The sequence below is a fragment of the Pteropus vampyrus genome, unplaced genomic scaffold (assembly GCF_000151845.1).
Source record: "Pteropus vampyrus isolate Shadow unplaced genomic scaffold, Pvam_2.0 Scaffold352, whole genome shotgun sequence".
NCBI classification, from domain to species: Eukaryota; Metazoa; Chordata; class Mammalia; order Chiroptera; family Pteropodidae; genus Pteropus; species Pteropus vampyrus.
In genome coordinates, this window is record NW_011889133.1 from 589,808 (window position 1) to 604,245 (window position 14,438).

General features: G+C 50.5%; 1 protein-coding gene across 2 annotated transcripts in view; it reads left to right on the forward strand.

Annotated features, from left to right (window-relative positions):
* The first annotated feature begins 25 nt into the window (after positions 1–25).
* Positions 26–14,438, forward strand: part of SLC43A3 (solute carrier family 43 member 3) — a 30,001-nt gene continuing 15,588 nt past the window's right edge. The window contains exons 1-7 of one of the 2 annotated variants that reach the window (XM_023522615.1): positions 26–742; positions 1,170–1,299; positions 8,022–8,068; positions 10,299–10,375; positions 10,611–10,703; positions 12,868–13,007; positions 14,106–14,203. In XM_023522615.1, the coding sequence (XP_023378383.1) occupies positions 559–742; positions 1,170–1,299; positions 8,022–8,068; positions 10,299–10,375; positions 10,611–10,703; positions 12,868–13,007; positions 14,106–14,203 (769 nt within the window). In that variant the 5' untranslated portion in view covers positions 26–558. The remainder of the gene's footprint in view (positions 743–1,169; positions 1,300–8,021; positions 8,069–10,298; positions 10,376–10,610; positions 10,704–12,867; positions 13,008–14,105; positions 14,204–14,438) is intronic. The other variant, XM_011379060.2, reaches the window with a different exon arrangement.

The following is a 14,438-nucleotide window of genomic DNA, read 5'->3' on the forward strand; positions in this document are numbered from 1 at the left end:
GGGTGTTAGACTGGCCCTCTGTGACTAACTAGCCCATGTGACCTTTGACAAATCGCCGAATTTCCCTGTCAGTAAACGGAAGATAAAACACCAAGTTTGTCAGGTTGTTGTGAGGGTGTCTGACATAAATAAGTTCCCTCGCGCCCTGTGCCCGGTTCAGAGTTGAGTTGCCGCTGGCATCATTTTCATGGACAGTCTCCAGAATTTGGGTTCGGTGCCAGCTCTGCCACCCACTGCCAGCTGCGACTGGATGGAGAAAGGCTTTTTGCAGCTGTTTCTAACAGCTGGCCTCTCTCTCCAGCCCATGAAGAGCACTGAGTCCACCTTCACCTTTCCCACAAGCCCTCTGTACCAAGCGGCCTGTGTCTTGTTTGATAGGATCCGGAGAATCACCCGCCCGTGGTTTCTGCCAAGCCGGAAACAGCCAGAGCCAGAGCTACGTGAACGGAAAGGACGGCCTGAAGAATTTTCCAAGTGCTCCAGCGCCAGGCCCTGCAGCTCCTGTGGGCAGCCCCGGAGGCCACCAGTGGGATTTGAGGGTCTGCTGCACCTTGGGCCATGTCAGGCCAGGGCCTGCCCCTGCGCGTGGCCACCCTGCTCACAGGGCTGCTGGAATGCATTGGCTTCGCTGGTGTCCTCTTCGGCTGGGTGTCCCTGGTGTTCGTCTTCAAAACCGAGCATTACTTTGAGGAGCTGTGTAAACCAGATGCTGGGCCAATGGGCAATGCCACAGGGCAGAATGGTAAGGGAGGGGCTGGCAAGGGGCCAATGGGCAGTGCCACCAGCTGGATGGCAAAGGGTGGATGCCTTCTCTAGGAAGTTGGGTCTGGTGCGTGGCTGGCAGAACGGGGTAGGAAGGAGTCTACTCCCTTCTCACCCTGCCAGCCTTTCTGTGGTGAAAAGAAGGAACTGTCAGCCTCCCCTGTCCCCCACTTCTCAACTTCGGTCTAAGGGGTGCCTGGGGAGGGAAGTACCAGCTTCTGAGGGATCAGGGGCAGTCACATTTCAACTCGGCTAAGGGGGAACTTTCCACTTGGCAGGCTGTCTGAGATGGAAGAGGCTGCCCTAGAGTGGGGCCAGGTTGGGGGCCCACCCGGCAGGAAGGCTGGATGAGTGGGAGGCTGGCCCACCCACCCTGGGCTCCTGAGACTGTCCTTTCTCTCCTCCAGACTGCAAAGCCCAGGACGAGAGGTTCTCGCTCATCTTCACCCTGGCGTCCTTCATGAACAACTTCATGACCTTCCCCACCGGCTACATCTTTGACCGTTTCAAGACCACCGTGGCCCGCCTCATAGCCATGTAAGCCCCAAAGGCCTGGGCTGGGCGTAGGTGGGCAAGAGAGATTCTTTTGGCAGCAGCCTTGCTTGAAGGGAGACACAGGCCAGGCAACTGGGCAGCCCTGCCAGGCCGTGCCCCAGCATCTCTGTTGGAAACAGCCCAGGGTGCGGACCCACCTTCTTCCCTCACCCCTACTTCCCTTTCCTTCTTCTGCTCCATGCAAATGTGTTTTCAGTAGGATGCTGAATTGAGCAAGAGCCCAGACCTCCTTCCTGTGAGGGCTGGCCTGGGGCCAAAGCTACCAAATTAGAAACACCTAACATTGTCACTCTGCCTTCACCCTGGGGAATCCTTATCCGCATCTCCTACAAGACTCACACCCAGGGGGTTGAGGCTTAATCAGCATCTCCTCACCCTCCATCGCTCCCCGAAGGCTCAGCTGGTAAGGTAAGGTCTCCTGAGTGTCCCCGATGGTGGAATTTCAGGCTCCTTTTGACTGGAAGGCCATCAAGGCAGTTCTCCCATGCAGACGAGTCAGGGAGGGCCAAGGACTGGATCTCGCTCACACTAGCTGTGATTGCTTATGTCACATGGCCTGCTGGGGGCTGATAGAAACCAAAACAAATACCTCCTAGCAGGCACGTGAGCGATTAGCTGTCAGCTGGAGGGACTGGAGGACCGGTTGGGCCGAGAAATGACCAGAGTCGAGCAGGAGGTCCCTTGTTCTCTAAGCGTCTGGGAACGTAATGACTTTATTTCAGTCTCTTGGTCTTTGGCGTTTTGTCTCCCCTTCTTCCCTCCTCTTCCTTTGCCCCTTCCCTTCTCCGGCCACGGCGTGTTGAGAAAAACTCAGTCTTCCTTCCTGTGTTTCTCCTTTACTTTCACACAGAACACTTCACTTCTGACACTTTAGGTCACCAAATGCGTGGACTTTTCCCCACACCAAGCAATTCCGTAATACCAGCTAGGCGTCCTGCAATTTAACTCAGTTCTGACGCTCCCTTCCTGGAGATAGCGTCAGATCCCACAGGTTAAGGGCTCAGTCCCATGAGACCGACCCCCACTTCAGATGTCAGCAGGTGTTTGGTAGGTCCTCTGTGCGGAAGAAGAGAAAATTTCCCTTTTCCCACTCTGAGTTCTTCTGGCTGGTCTAAGAATCAAATCGACAAGAGGCAGATTAACAGGAGAAAGTAATCAAATCGAATACATATGTATATACAGGGCTTCCATAAGAATGGGGGGCCCGCCGAATCAGGCAGTTGAGGCGTACCTGCAATCCTGAGCCAAGGAGGAAGGGAGGAGTAGTGGTTTGGCACTTCTGAGGTGAAGAAGGCAGCATGGAGATGATGAAGCAAATATTTGTTTAGCAAATATTTGCTGGACCGTCATTAACAGTGGGATAGAGAGGCCTCCCATCGAACAGCCTTGCTAGGTTCTTCCCTCACCCTCCAGTTGAGATGAAACTAGTTATCTGTGATGTTGGCTCTCTTCCCGGAGTAGGTCCTCGACAGTTTTTTTTTTTTTAGGATGTTTGGGGGAAGGTCAAACGTTCTTCCTGAGTCTTGTGTTTCTTAAAAATAACCAGCTTAAAAGAACCAATATCCCAAAGGCATATTTTGGGGTGGCATCTCTCCAGCGGGGACACTCCCGTAGTCCCCCTCGTGTTGAGTGTGAGCGCACACTCGCAAAGGCGTGCAGGCCAGCCCTCCCCGCTCTCATCTCCCCCGTTTTCAACAACCAGTGTTTTCAATTGCCTGTTCCAATTCTCCATCACACCAGTGTTCTGAGGAGACTGTCTCTGTCCATTGTCAGACACGAGGGTCTGTAAAGGGTGTTCCTTGGTCTGAAGAAGCAGTGGTCAGCCGTCCAAATTGGTATAAAGCAGGTCCTTTGATAGCACTCTGAGCATCCTCATCTACCACCAATAAGCAAAACCCAGGCCAGAACCAGTGTCTGTTCCTGTCAGGACCCATTTGTAGCTGCCCAGGGCTTCCAGCACCCGTCTCTCTTGCCAGCTCTGTGCAGGGCCTTCCCCCCAGGCAATCTGCCACATGGCCATCTGCAGTCTGTCTCTTTTGCTGGCAGACAAAACAGCTCTTAGTGGCCTTTTGTGCCTCAGAGGGTATAAGAGGGCTATGTCTAGATCCAGCCCATCTCTGCACTGCTGCTACACCCCTATATCCACTTATTTCATGGACCCAGGTGGCCACCTTAAGCGAGCACATAGGGACATCTGTTTGTTGATTTCAATCATTGTCTGAACTTGGAAAGGGGTTCTTCTGCTGCGTATCTATCTACATGTCCTACTTTAATGCACCCCTCAAGTGCCATAGCGATTTCCACAGGGCTGGCCGCCCTTACATCCCTTTAATCAGTTTCCATTGCCCTCTGCCCGACCATACGGCCAGGCCATTGGCCACTGCCCACGAGTCAGTAAAAACCCAAACACAGGTGCTTTTTCCAGTGTTCAGCCCTTCCCTCTCTGCTAGGAGAAGAGCCTGCAGCTCAGCCCCCGGAGCTGATCTGCTTTTGCTTTCTTTGATCAGGATGGTGGTCTTCTAAACAGGAAACTGTCCATTCAGCATGGAATGGCCATCCACAAGCCAAGCAGCTCTTGTTGGTCCATTAAGAGTCCTTTGTAGGGCACTTTCCAAGTGACAGCAGAATCCAGCAGCTCCTCTCATAGTTCCAGAGTCGGTCTCAGGGGAAGAAAGGCTCCCTGCCGTGAGTACCTCCTCCTCGCACCGCCCAGGCAGCATGACCCCTAGAAACCTTTCCATTTTATGAGGGAATACTCCTGGGCACTGCCACCTTCGTTAGAGCGTTTCTCCATCATCCTCCCAGACGTTATGGGTGTTTCACGTTCTAAGATCATTTTACGACCTTCGGTCATTGGTGTAGCTTCAATAAACGTCTGATAACAAGATAATAAATACCTCTCGGATGGAAATTCTCTGGTTCCAAACCGAGTAGTCATCACTGGGAGGTGCCCCCCAGCCTCACCGCAGCCCCAGTCTGGGCTCCAGGTGGGCTGTGGCACTGAGAACGTGTCTCCTCCCGCATTCCAGCTTCTGCCTCACTCCCTGTGGACTCAGGTGTTCTTACTGGCTCCCGTTTAGCAGGTCCAATGACGTGGCTCGACGGGCAGGTTTCTATGCCTTCTGTTTTATATTACTAGGTAAGGGAACTGTTCCCCAGCCAGACACAGTGTCCGTCTCCATAATATGATCGGGTAAAAGAGTCGAAAAGACCACGTCCCCTACATCCTGCTCAAACATACCAATTCTCCCACAAGCTGAATTCCGTCAGCCTTGATCCCATCAACCCTTACATACCGAGCTGGAGCCTCCATTAGGTTTTTATCAACAGGTTTTGGTTTTGTAATACTAGGTAAAGGAAGCGTTCCCCAGTCTGACACATTGGCCGTTCTCATCAAACACTCAGGTAAAGGAAACACAACTTCTTCCCATAAAGGCTGCTTAAACATTCCAATTTTTGCAGTCTTATTAACTCTTACAATTTCATGTTCTCTCGTAAGAGTTGAAGCACGCACCAAGGCTTCTCCAATGGGTTTTGGTGTGAGGCTCCTATTCCAAGGAGTCCTGAAACTTCTCTTTTTAACCTTCTGATAAATATTTACCCACTCTTGTGCAAAGAGTTTTGGGTCTCCAGTGAGGGAGCCAGGAACCACGGCCCGTTGGTCAATCTTTAACCTGATTAATGTGCCACAAGCAATTGTTGGTCAGGTTTCTCATTGTAATCTCTGTCTTCTGGCTTTAGAAATTTTTCTAAACTGGGATAAATAGACTGGACTTGTTTGCAGGGGCTAGCAGCGGGTCCTCTTGGCCCACCCAGCCTTTGGTAGTGCTGTGTCGAAACCTTTGTTTTAAGGACCTTTGTTTACAGTGCCAGTAGGAGGGGCCTGCATCCTGGGCTTCATGCTCCTAGAGAGCTTTTTAGCCCCTGGATGAGAGCGGAAGTGGCATGATTGAACAGTGCAGGGAAGCCCATTGGGGCCTGGCCCTGCAGGCAGGCCCTGTCGGGGGGTACTTCTCATGCAGAGGGCACCGTGCTGGAAAAAGCAGGGGTGGAAGCCAAATAGCCATATTCTGCCATCAGAAAGTGCCGCAGGGTCTGGCTGGAGAAGAATGGAAAAAAAAAAATCGCAGCCTTTATAGTCGATGGGGGTTTGAATTTTACTGAGGAAAATGATGAAGTACTGGTTGTCGGGTTTGGTTGCAAAGGTCGTGCTATTTTTGGTGACATTCCTGGAGTCTGCTTTAAGGTTGTCAAAATAGACCATGTCTCTCTTTGGCCTTATTCAAAGGCAAGAAAGAGAGACTATGATTCTAAATTTTGATGGTGAAAACACGGTACTATTCGCTTTCTTCACATTATTCCTTAATAACTGTTTAAAAATTTCTACACTGCTAAAGCCCAACCCTTGTTTCTCTCCTCTGCCTTTTACCGTTCTGTTGTTAATTAGACCGACATATTTATTAGCATCCATGAGACTCACATGGGCAAGCGCAGCTGGCACATTCGATAAGGCTTCCTGTGGTTTTGCAGCCACAAGGTAATGTGGGGGCCCCCTTAACCCATGACCTGGGCATACTCAGTGTGACTCTCCTGGTTATCATAAAGCCAGTCCAATGTGGCTTGCATACAAAGCGAATCAGCTGCCTCATCCACTTGGCATTGATAGGGGGACACAGACTCTACAGTGGTTTCTCTCCAGTCTGCCTGGCTGGCCGTTCCCTCAGGAATAGTGTCTTTTGTGTCTGGATCACATATAGCCATGTATGAGTTTTCCTTAGTGAGCTGTGGGTCCTGTATCCACCGAGACACTCTCTTTCGCTCTGCCCCATTCAAAACCAAAGACAGCCCCAAATTACTTACTCTCACGGTCCATTTCAGTGGCATGTCCCGGGAAGCTGGTAATACCGATCCACAAAATGAAACAACTCCCTCACACAACGCCCTCTGGTTTCAGTAGTATCTTGGTTTTTCTCCTCTTCCGCACTGGCTACCTTCTTGGTGACCAGAGGTCTTAGAGGTACTTTCTGTCGTCCTGGCATCATTTTTCCCTTGGTCAGCCGGCTTTGAGGCTGGTGGCTGAAGCTCAGGCTGACCCAAATCTGTCCTTGGTCTGGCATCAAGGTCGGCACTCTCTTTTAAACTTCATTTTAGCTGTTACGGATAGCAACGACCAGGAGATTGTGTAGCTCCCTTTATTTATTTTTATGAGTTTGCATTTTCTGATGCCTCCAGTGAACCAACTCCCTAAGAGTGGGAGCCATCTCTAAATTTCATTGGTCAGTTTCGCCTTTAGTAACTGGTCGCAGCACCGCAGCACCGTGGGGCATCACGCGGCCACAAGGGAATCAAAGGTTGTTCGCCCCATAGCCTTTCACCCTTTCTCGTCCCAAACCACATGTTTCCACGAGCCAGGAGCGTTCTGGCACATCCCACCTCACCGACACCGATACCGGAAAAACCTGTGGTTCTCTTCCCGTGTTTTCTCCTTTACCTTCACACAGAAACGCTTCACTTCTGGCACTTCTGGTCACCAAATGTGTGGGGAGGTCTCTGAGCAATTCTGTGACACCAGCTGGGTGTGGGGAGGTCTCTGAGCAATTCTGTGACACCAGCAATTCTGTGACACCAGCTGGGTGTCCCACAAGTTAACCCAGTGCTGACGTTTTCTGCCTGGACGTAGCGTCGGATTCCACAGGTGGGGGCTCTGTCCCACAGGACCGCCCTCCACTTTAGGTGCAGACAACAAGTGGTAGGTCTCCAAGTCCCTCTCCACTTCTATGTGACTTGGCTACAAATTGGTGGTTGCATAACCGCCCCCTCCTCCGCCCGCTTGGAATTAGTTATTTGCTAGAACAGCTCACAAAACTCAGGGAAACAGTTACTTATGTTTAGTGGTTTACTACAGGACATGATAAAGGATACAGATAATCAGCCAGATGAAGAGGTACATAGGGCGAGGTCTGGGACGGTCCCAAGAGCAGGAGCTTCTGTCCCCGTGGAGTTGGGGTGTGTCACCCTCCTGGCATGTGGATTTGTTCACCAACCCGGAAACTCTCTGAACTACTGGGACTCTGGAGGCTTGCTCAAGGAAGCATGGTCAATGATTAACTCCATTTCCAGTGCCTCTCCTTGCTGGAAAAGTTGGAGAAGGGACTGAAAATTCTAAGATTCTTATCGTGGCTTAGTCTTTCTGGGGACCAGGCCCCATCCAAGAGCCCACCCAGAGTCCCCTCATGAGAAGAAAAGATACTAGTGTTCTTATCACTTAGGGGTTTTCGGAGCCCTGTGTCAGAGGCTGGGGACAAAGACCAAATACCTATTTTTTATTATAAATCACAATATCACATTTAGGTATTGCTTTTAATTCCCCTATGCCTTGCAGGCCCCCAAACTTCTAAGAGATCCCCATAATCTTGGGTTTGTGGTCCTGAAATTATAGCACCCTAGAAATTTAAGCTTAGAGTCTAGGTCAGTCCAATCGTTTCCTTTTAGCTCAGTCCAGAAAAGGTTACCGAGGCCCAGAGAGGGGAGGTGCCTTGCCCATGGTCACACAGCAAAGAGGAAGCAGGACTCAAGGTTCTGATTCGGAGACCAGGCACTCACCCCCCTCTCCAAGGGATCGGCCTGTTGGGACTTCGACCGCCCTGTCCCTCCAGATTTCTCTTTCCTTGACAACACCGTCCACCTCCCGTTGTGTGTTTCAGATTTTTCTACACTACCGCCACGCTCATCATCGCCTTCATCTCTGCAGGTGAGTGCTGTCGGGTGGGTGGACGGGACACCTGAAGCTCAGGGCCACCTGGTGAATGGGGCGGGTGCTGCAAGTGATGGCAGCACATGCTGACCTCCGTGGCGATTCAGAGATCCACAGACCTTGAGTCTGAAAGAATCCTCAGAAGAGCGGCTGCTGGCCCATGAAGACGGTGTAGTCTGCCGTGAAAGGTGAAGAATGAGTACAATGGAGGAGTTGCTTCAGAGAGTAAAACTTATTCAAACGACTACATTCTTCCTCTTCCACGTGTGAAAATGCTCTTTTAAAAACGGAATGATAATGTGAATGGCGGTTGTTTTTGAAAATTTCCTTACTTAGTAGGGTCAGGGTTGACCACCCTATTGTAGTCCAAAGTTTTCCTTTCAAATTGTACTGGTCTATAAACATGTAAAATTCGCAAAGTCTGGGAATTCCGATCAGGTTCATTCCCCCATTACAGAGACGAGAAAACTAAGGCTGGAGAGAGACCCCTGGCAAAGATTTGCTCAAGGCCACAGAGCAAGTTAGTGGGAAGTGGTCTGGGTTCCCTGGCTGGCCAAGAGATGCCTTCCAATATTCCCCCCCAGGGTCAGATCAGGTGGCTCAATTTGGGGGTTAGTTGTGTGTAGTACCTGTGCTGAAGCCGGAGAGCGTCACGGGCTGTCTCCCTTTGTGCCCAGTAAACACAGCCTGAGTGTCTTTGTCCAAACAGATCTCATGAGATAGCCTGGCACCTCAGGCCAGTTTTCTAAAACCACTCTTCTCATCAAACTGGCTTTATCTTTCCTAAAAGCCTGTAAATGAGTTTCAAGTGGCTGAATGTGGGGGGATGTTTGCCTCTCATTTGAAAGTCTTTTGAGCAACAATTCTCCCTTCCCGCATCAAATAGGGCTTTTTGTTTTGGGGAAAAAAAGTGTTAGGACCACGCTGACCCTATTGCGAAAGGAATAGCAACCAACCTTTAGTGCATGAGGAGAGCTGTAGGTTTCATAAGGACAGAAATTGAATGGCAAATAGTAGGAACATGACATGGCACTTTACTGCGCTTCTCCACATGGAGAATGATCGTTACTTTAGAGGACTTCGGGAAGCACACACATGCTATACGAACAAATGTACGTTGAATCACCCACCTGGTGGGAAAGTTACTCCCTTTTTAGTCCTCCCACCCCCACCCCAGTCTCTGATTTCATGAGCAAAGCTCTCCTTGTGGGGCTAGTATGATTCAACAAGGTAGCAGGAGCCTGTTTCAGGCTTTGAACCTTCTGAGGGCAACTGTATCCAGTTACGATTTAATAACATTGTTTCTCTTTCATCGTATTTATCTTTGTAGCCACTTTCTATGGTGACAAGCAAGACAAGTTGCTTTTCATTTACAATTGTGATATAAAGTTTCCTTTAAAAAGAATAGATTTCTTTTGGATAAGAGCACTGTTGACTTAAAGACAAATAATAGAACAGGCATGGGTTATTGCCAAAATCATGAAGGTGGGCAGAGATCTGTGGTTTAGGAAAGACCATTTCTCAAGCTTTCCCCCTGTCCTTGGCATTTTGGTGGTTCTGCTATTACCCAACACCTCCCAGACCTATTATAACAATTTTTTTCCACATTGGTTTTTAAAGGGAAAGAAATATTCTTTACTCATCCTGAATTTCCAGTGTCAAGCACACTGCCTGGCATGAAGGAAGTGCTCCAAGTTTAATGAACAGAGGAAGGACAATCCATGGCTAGTTTTTCCTTCAGATCTCACAGCAGCCCATGAGACAGGAAGAGCAGGGACTTATTCCCATTGACAGATGAGATGCCTGAGTCACAGATTCAGTATCAGGCTCAAAGCCATATAGTGAATTAGAGGCGGGTTTGGGGACCCGAGTCCAAGCTTCTCTCCCCGTGTCAAGGGTGAATAGAGAGCTACTTGTAGGTTAGTGAGGGAAGAGAGCGGTGGCTTCACTTTAAGTCCTGCCTCTATTTGCAGAGATCCAGGCCTGCCACAGACCGAGGACCAACTTTGGTGGGGAAGCAGGTGGCTCAGGAGACCTCTGCAGGGTCTCTCTGTGGGGACATTTAGGGGAGCCCTGACTAGTCCCCTAAAACTCCAGTTTCCAGAGGGTTGGTTAGAATTGGGGCCCCGCCCGAGGGTTGTTGGAGATTTAGGGCAGGTGAGAGCCAGATTATGCGGCCCCGTTTTGAGCTGCACTATGACACGACCCACCTCTGTCTTTGTTCCAGACTCAGCGCTGCTGCTCTTCCTGGCCATGCCCATGCTCACTGTCGGGGGAATCCTGTTTCTGATCACCAATCTGCAGGTGGGAGTAGTCGGTCCTCATCCCAGGCACCTGGCAGGAGGCCGGGGAGGGCAGGGGAAGGCAAAACACTTTTCTATATCAGCTGCTTCAAACAGGGTTGGCCCAAGCCAAGATGGTAGCTTCTGGCTGGTCTAGGGTGGTCTAGGTATAATGAAAGCCTGGCACCTGCTGGGTGCACAGGAAATATTTATTTCATGAATACATAAGTGATTCAGGCTGGTCACGTGTTTTCCAGATTGGGAACCTATTTGGCAAACACCGCTCAACCATCATCACTCTCTACAATGGAGCATTTGACTCTTCCTCAGCTGTGTTCCTTATCATTAAGGTAAGAATTAGCAATAGCCTTCATTTACTGAACTCTTATATATGCCAGACACTTGTCTTGGGAACTTTTCATGATTCTTCTCCATTAACTCTTCTGCAGCTAGTAAATGTGACACTTGAACTTGAACCCTGGCCTATCTGGTTCTAGAACCCGAGCTTGTAATCCTTAAGCCCCTCTTTACATTTACACGTGATTTGGGGCAGTGGTTAAGGGAAGGTGTGTCTATGATGTGTGCTTAGGCCAGTGGTAGGCAGAGGGTGGGAGCTCTTTGGAACTGGGTGTTTGCACCCCTGTGAGCGTCTGGTTTGTAAAGGAAGTGGGGGGTGGCTAGTGTCCCCAGGGGCAGACACAGAGGCCTCTCCAGCTCCCTTCAAGGCTAATGCTAGGATTCAGGGGTACGGGCCGTTGCCAGGTCATCAGCGGCCCACCCAACAGCCCATTCCACCTTCTTCACTGCTAACAATTTCACCTGGGCAGTGATGTGCCCAGCCCAGGGGATGAATCTTGATTGATCTAAGCCAATTGGCAATCCGTTTCCCCCTTGTTAGTGAAGGGTGGAGGTGGTCATATTAACCAGTCCTTGTTAATGGGATGAAGGGCGTTTATATTTGAAGACTTTAGGGGACATTTCTCTCCCTGATGGAAGGTGAGAGCAGAACAAAAAGAAAGGCTTCCTCCTTGGTCCCCTTCCCACTCTTCCTCTTTGCGTGTTGTGGGAGGGTGTGATAGCCGGAACTCTGGCAGCTCTTCTGTGATTATGCAGCAGCAAGCTGGAAGACAAAAGCTAGCACACTGAGAATGACTGAGTGAAAGGAATGAAAGAATGTGGGTCCTTGACATCTGAACCTGCCCAACCTGAGACTTCCCTTTGGGCTTTATTTTAGGCCAGAGGCAGCTGGCACAGCCAGTGGGCCTTTGGGGGAAGAGCGAAGGATCTCTGAGAGTCACTACCCAGCTATGAGACCAGCTTAGTCCCATGAGCATCTTGGCTTGGACGGCCACCCAGAGAATGAGCCCCTGGGTTACTTACTCAAGCCTTCCTACCCCTGGTACAGGAGCCACTTTCCAGGTGGTCCCCCTTTCCGCTGATGTGCCTCCCTCTCTCTCCTCCCGCCTTAGAGTTGGAAGGAGAGAGTGCCGAAGCAGGAGCTAGAGTTCTTAGGTCAGGCTGACCTTGCTGCCGCTTGCTCTGACCTTGAGCAAGTCACGGTGCTTCTCTGGACCTCGCTTTCACCCTCTGTAGAATAAGGAGGTTGGGCTTTATCAGTGTCCCTCAGACTGGTGTCGAGGACACTGAGGGGTGCTCTTCAGCAGCATGTCAGTCACCGAGGAGAATGACTGGGCTGCTCCCCACTGGCGTGTTTCATGAGCTGAATTTTTGTGTAAAATTTTGTTTGAACAAAAGGACGCGGCTGCTATCGGGGAAAAAAAAAAAAGCACTGGGTTAGATGATCTCTGGGAAGCCACACGTGGAGGCTCTGTGAGGCTGTGGGGATGGGTGAGCCTTGGGGTGATGGGGAGGCCGTGTGTGCACTGGGTGTCCTTGATCCGCTTCCAGGATGGAGGGCAAGAAGACTCATTCTTGGAAACAGGGTTCATGCTCCTGCTTCTTACGCTGACTGTTTTTTGTATGATAAAATACGCATCACATGACATTTCCCGTCGTAACCGTTTTTTAAGCGTTCGGTTCAGTGGCGTTCAGTTTATTCACACTATTGCATAGCCATCGCCAGCATCCATCTCCAGAACTCTTTTCAGCCTCGTGAAACTGAAACTCTGTCCCCATTAAACAATAACTCCCTGTTCTCTCTCCCCTCCAGCCCCTGGCAACCGCCATTCTATTTTCTGTTTCTATGAATTTGGCTTCTCGAAGGACCTCCTATAAGTGGAATCTATAGTGTTTGTCCTGTGGTGCCTGGCTTCTTTCACTTAGCCTAGTGCCCTCAGGGTTCGTCCATGTTGTATAGCAGGCGGCAGGATTTCCTTCCTCTTTAAGGCAGGATAATATTTCCTTGTATGTAGGTATCGCGTTTTGTTTATCCATTTATCTGTGGATGGGCGACTGGTTTGCTTCTACCCTTTGGACATTGTGAATAGTGCTACCGTGAACCTGGTAGCACTGACTTTTTCCTCTCTCTTTCTCTCTCTCTTTTTTTTTTTGCAGCTCCTTTATGAAAAGGGTATCAGCCTCAGGGCCTCCTTCATCTTTCTCTCTGTCTGCAGCGTCTGGCATGTTGTGCGTACCTTCCTCCTGATGCCCCGGGGGCACATACCCTACCCGCTGCCCCCCTACTACAGCTATGGGTAAGGCGATTGCAGGCCGGAGTCCCTCGTCTGACCCAGGGTAGGAAGCAGGGGCAAGACAGACATGGTTAGAGTAAGGCGGAGGAAACGTGTCGCAGGAGAGGACTAGAACAGGGGTGTATCCGTTAGCTATTGCCGCCTAACAAACTACCCCCAAACCCGATGGCCTGAAAACATTAAGCCTTTATTATTTTCACAAGTCTGCGGGTAGCTGACTGGTCCTACTGATCAGGGACAGACTTGGATGACCTTGGCGGGCTCACTCATGTCTCTGATCATCTGGTGGACTAGCTGGGGTCTGGCTGGTCTAGGGGAACCTCACATGGGGTTTATCTGAGAGTCATTTGGGGTGATGGGGATGTCCGGGTCTCCTGGCTCTCATCCTCCAGCAGACTAGCTTGAGATTGTTCACATGGTGATTTCAGGGTTCAAGAGAGAGTGCAGAAGTTCCATGGTTTCTTGAAGGTGAGGGTTGGAATGGGTATAACATCACTTCTGCTGCATTCTCTTGGCTGAAGCAGCTGACGAGGCCAGTCCAGCTTCAGAGGGTGTGGAGTAGTCAGAGCTGCAGTCCCGTTGCAAAGGGTGGGGAACAGAGGAGGTGAAGAAATGTGACCATTGTGCAGTCAGTCACCGCATGTGGTAGAGGGAGGGCACGCATTTGCTGCTCATTTACTATTTGTAGACCCACTGTGCGCTCAGGTCTCATCTCATGGCCATCCTCTCAGATCCTCATCTCCATTTCCCAAATGAGAAAATTGAGGCTCAGAAGGGTTGAGTCTGAGTTACGCTGGGTTAAGTCCCAGCTAGAGAGAGGCAGAGCTGGGATTCGAACCCAGCCTTTACTATTCCCATACATCCAGTGGCTTCCAAACTTGGCTGCCTATAAGAATCACTAGGACATTTGGAGATGTTTAAAAAACATGGAAGCCTGGCTCCCACACCCAGGCATTCTGATTTCGCTGGTCCGGGCTGTGACCTGGGCATCGGGGTTGTTAAGAGGTGATTCTTGGGATCCACTGCACGCTCACCTCCAGCCTGAATCTCAGGCTCAGCTCACAGTCCCTGGCTGGGCTGTTGGGGCTTCTCTTTCCACAGCCTGGGCTCTTGGAGCCGCCCCAGAGAGGAGAAGAAGGTAACAGCGGAGTCCAAAAAGCTGGATCTACAGTCAAAGGAGTTTCCGTCTCCGAAGGAAGGTGAGCCGAGCGGGGCGAGCCCTTTCCCACTCAGAGCCAGCCTTTCCCTGTGGCTGCCCTGCTTCCTCACCCCCAGAGCTCCCCTAGGAACACGGACTCAGGAAAGGTCAGGTGGAGAAAGGACCTGTAGGTTCCATCTTCTCGACCCCTCACTTTGCAGAGATGGGCAAGACTTTTGTCTCTCTTTTCTGTCCCTCTTTTCTCTCTTTCTCATCTGTCATACCCCCCTGGCCCC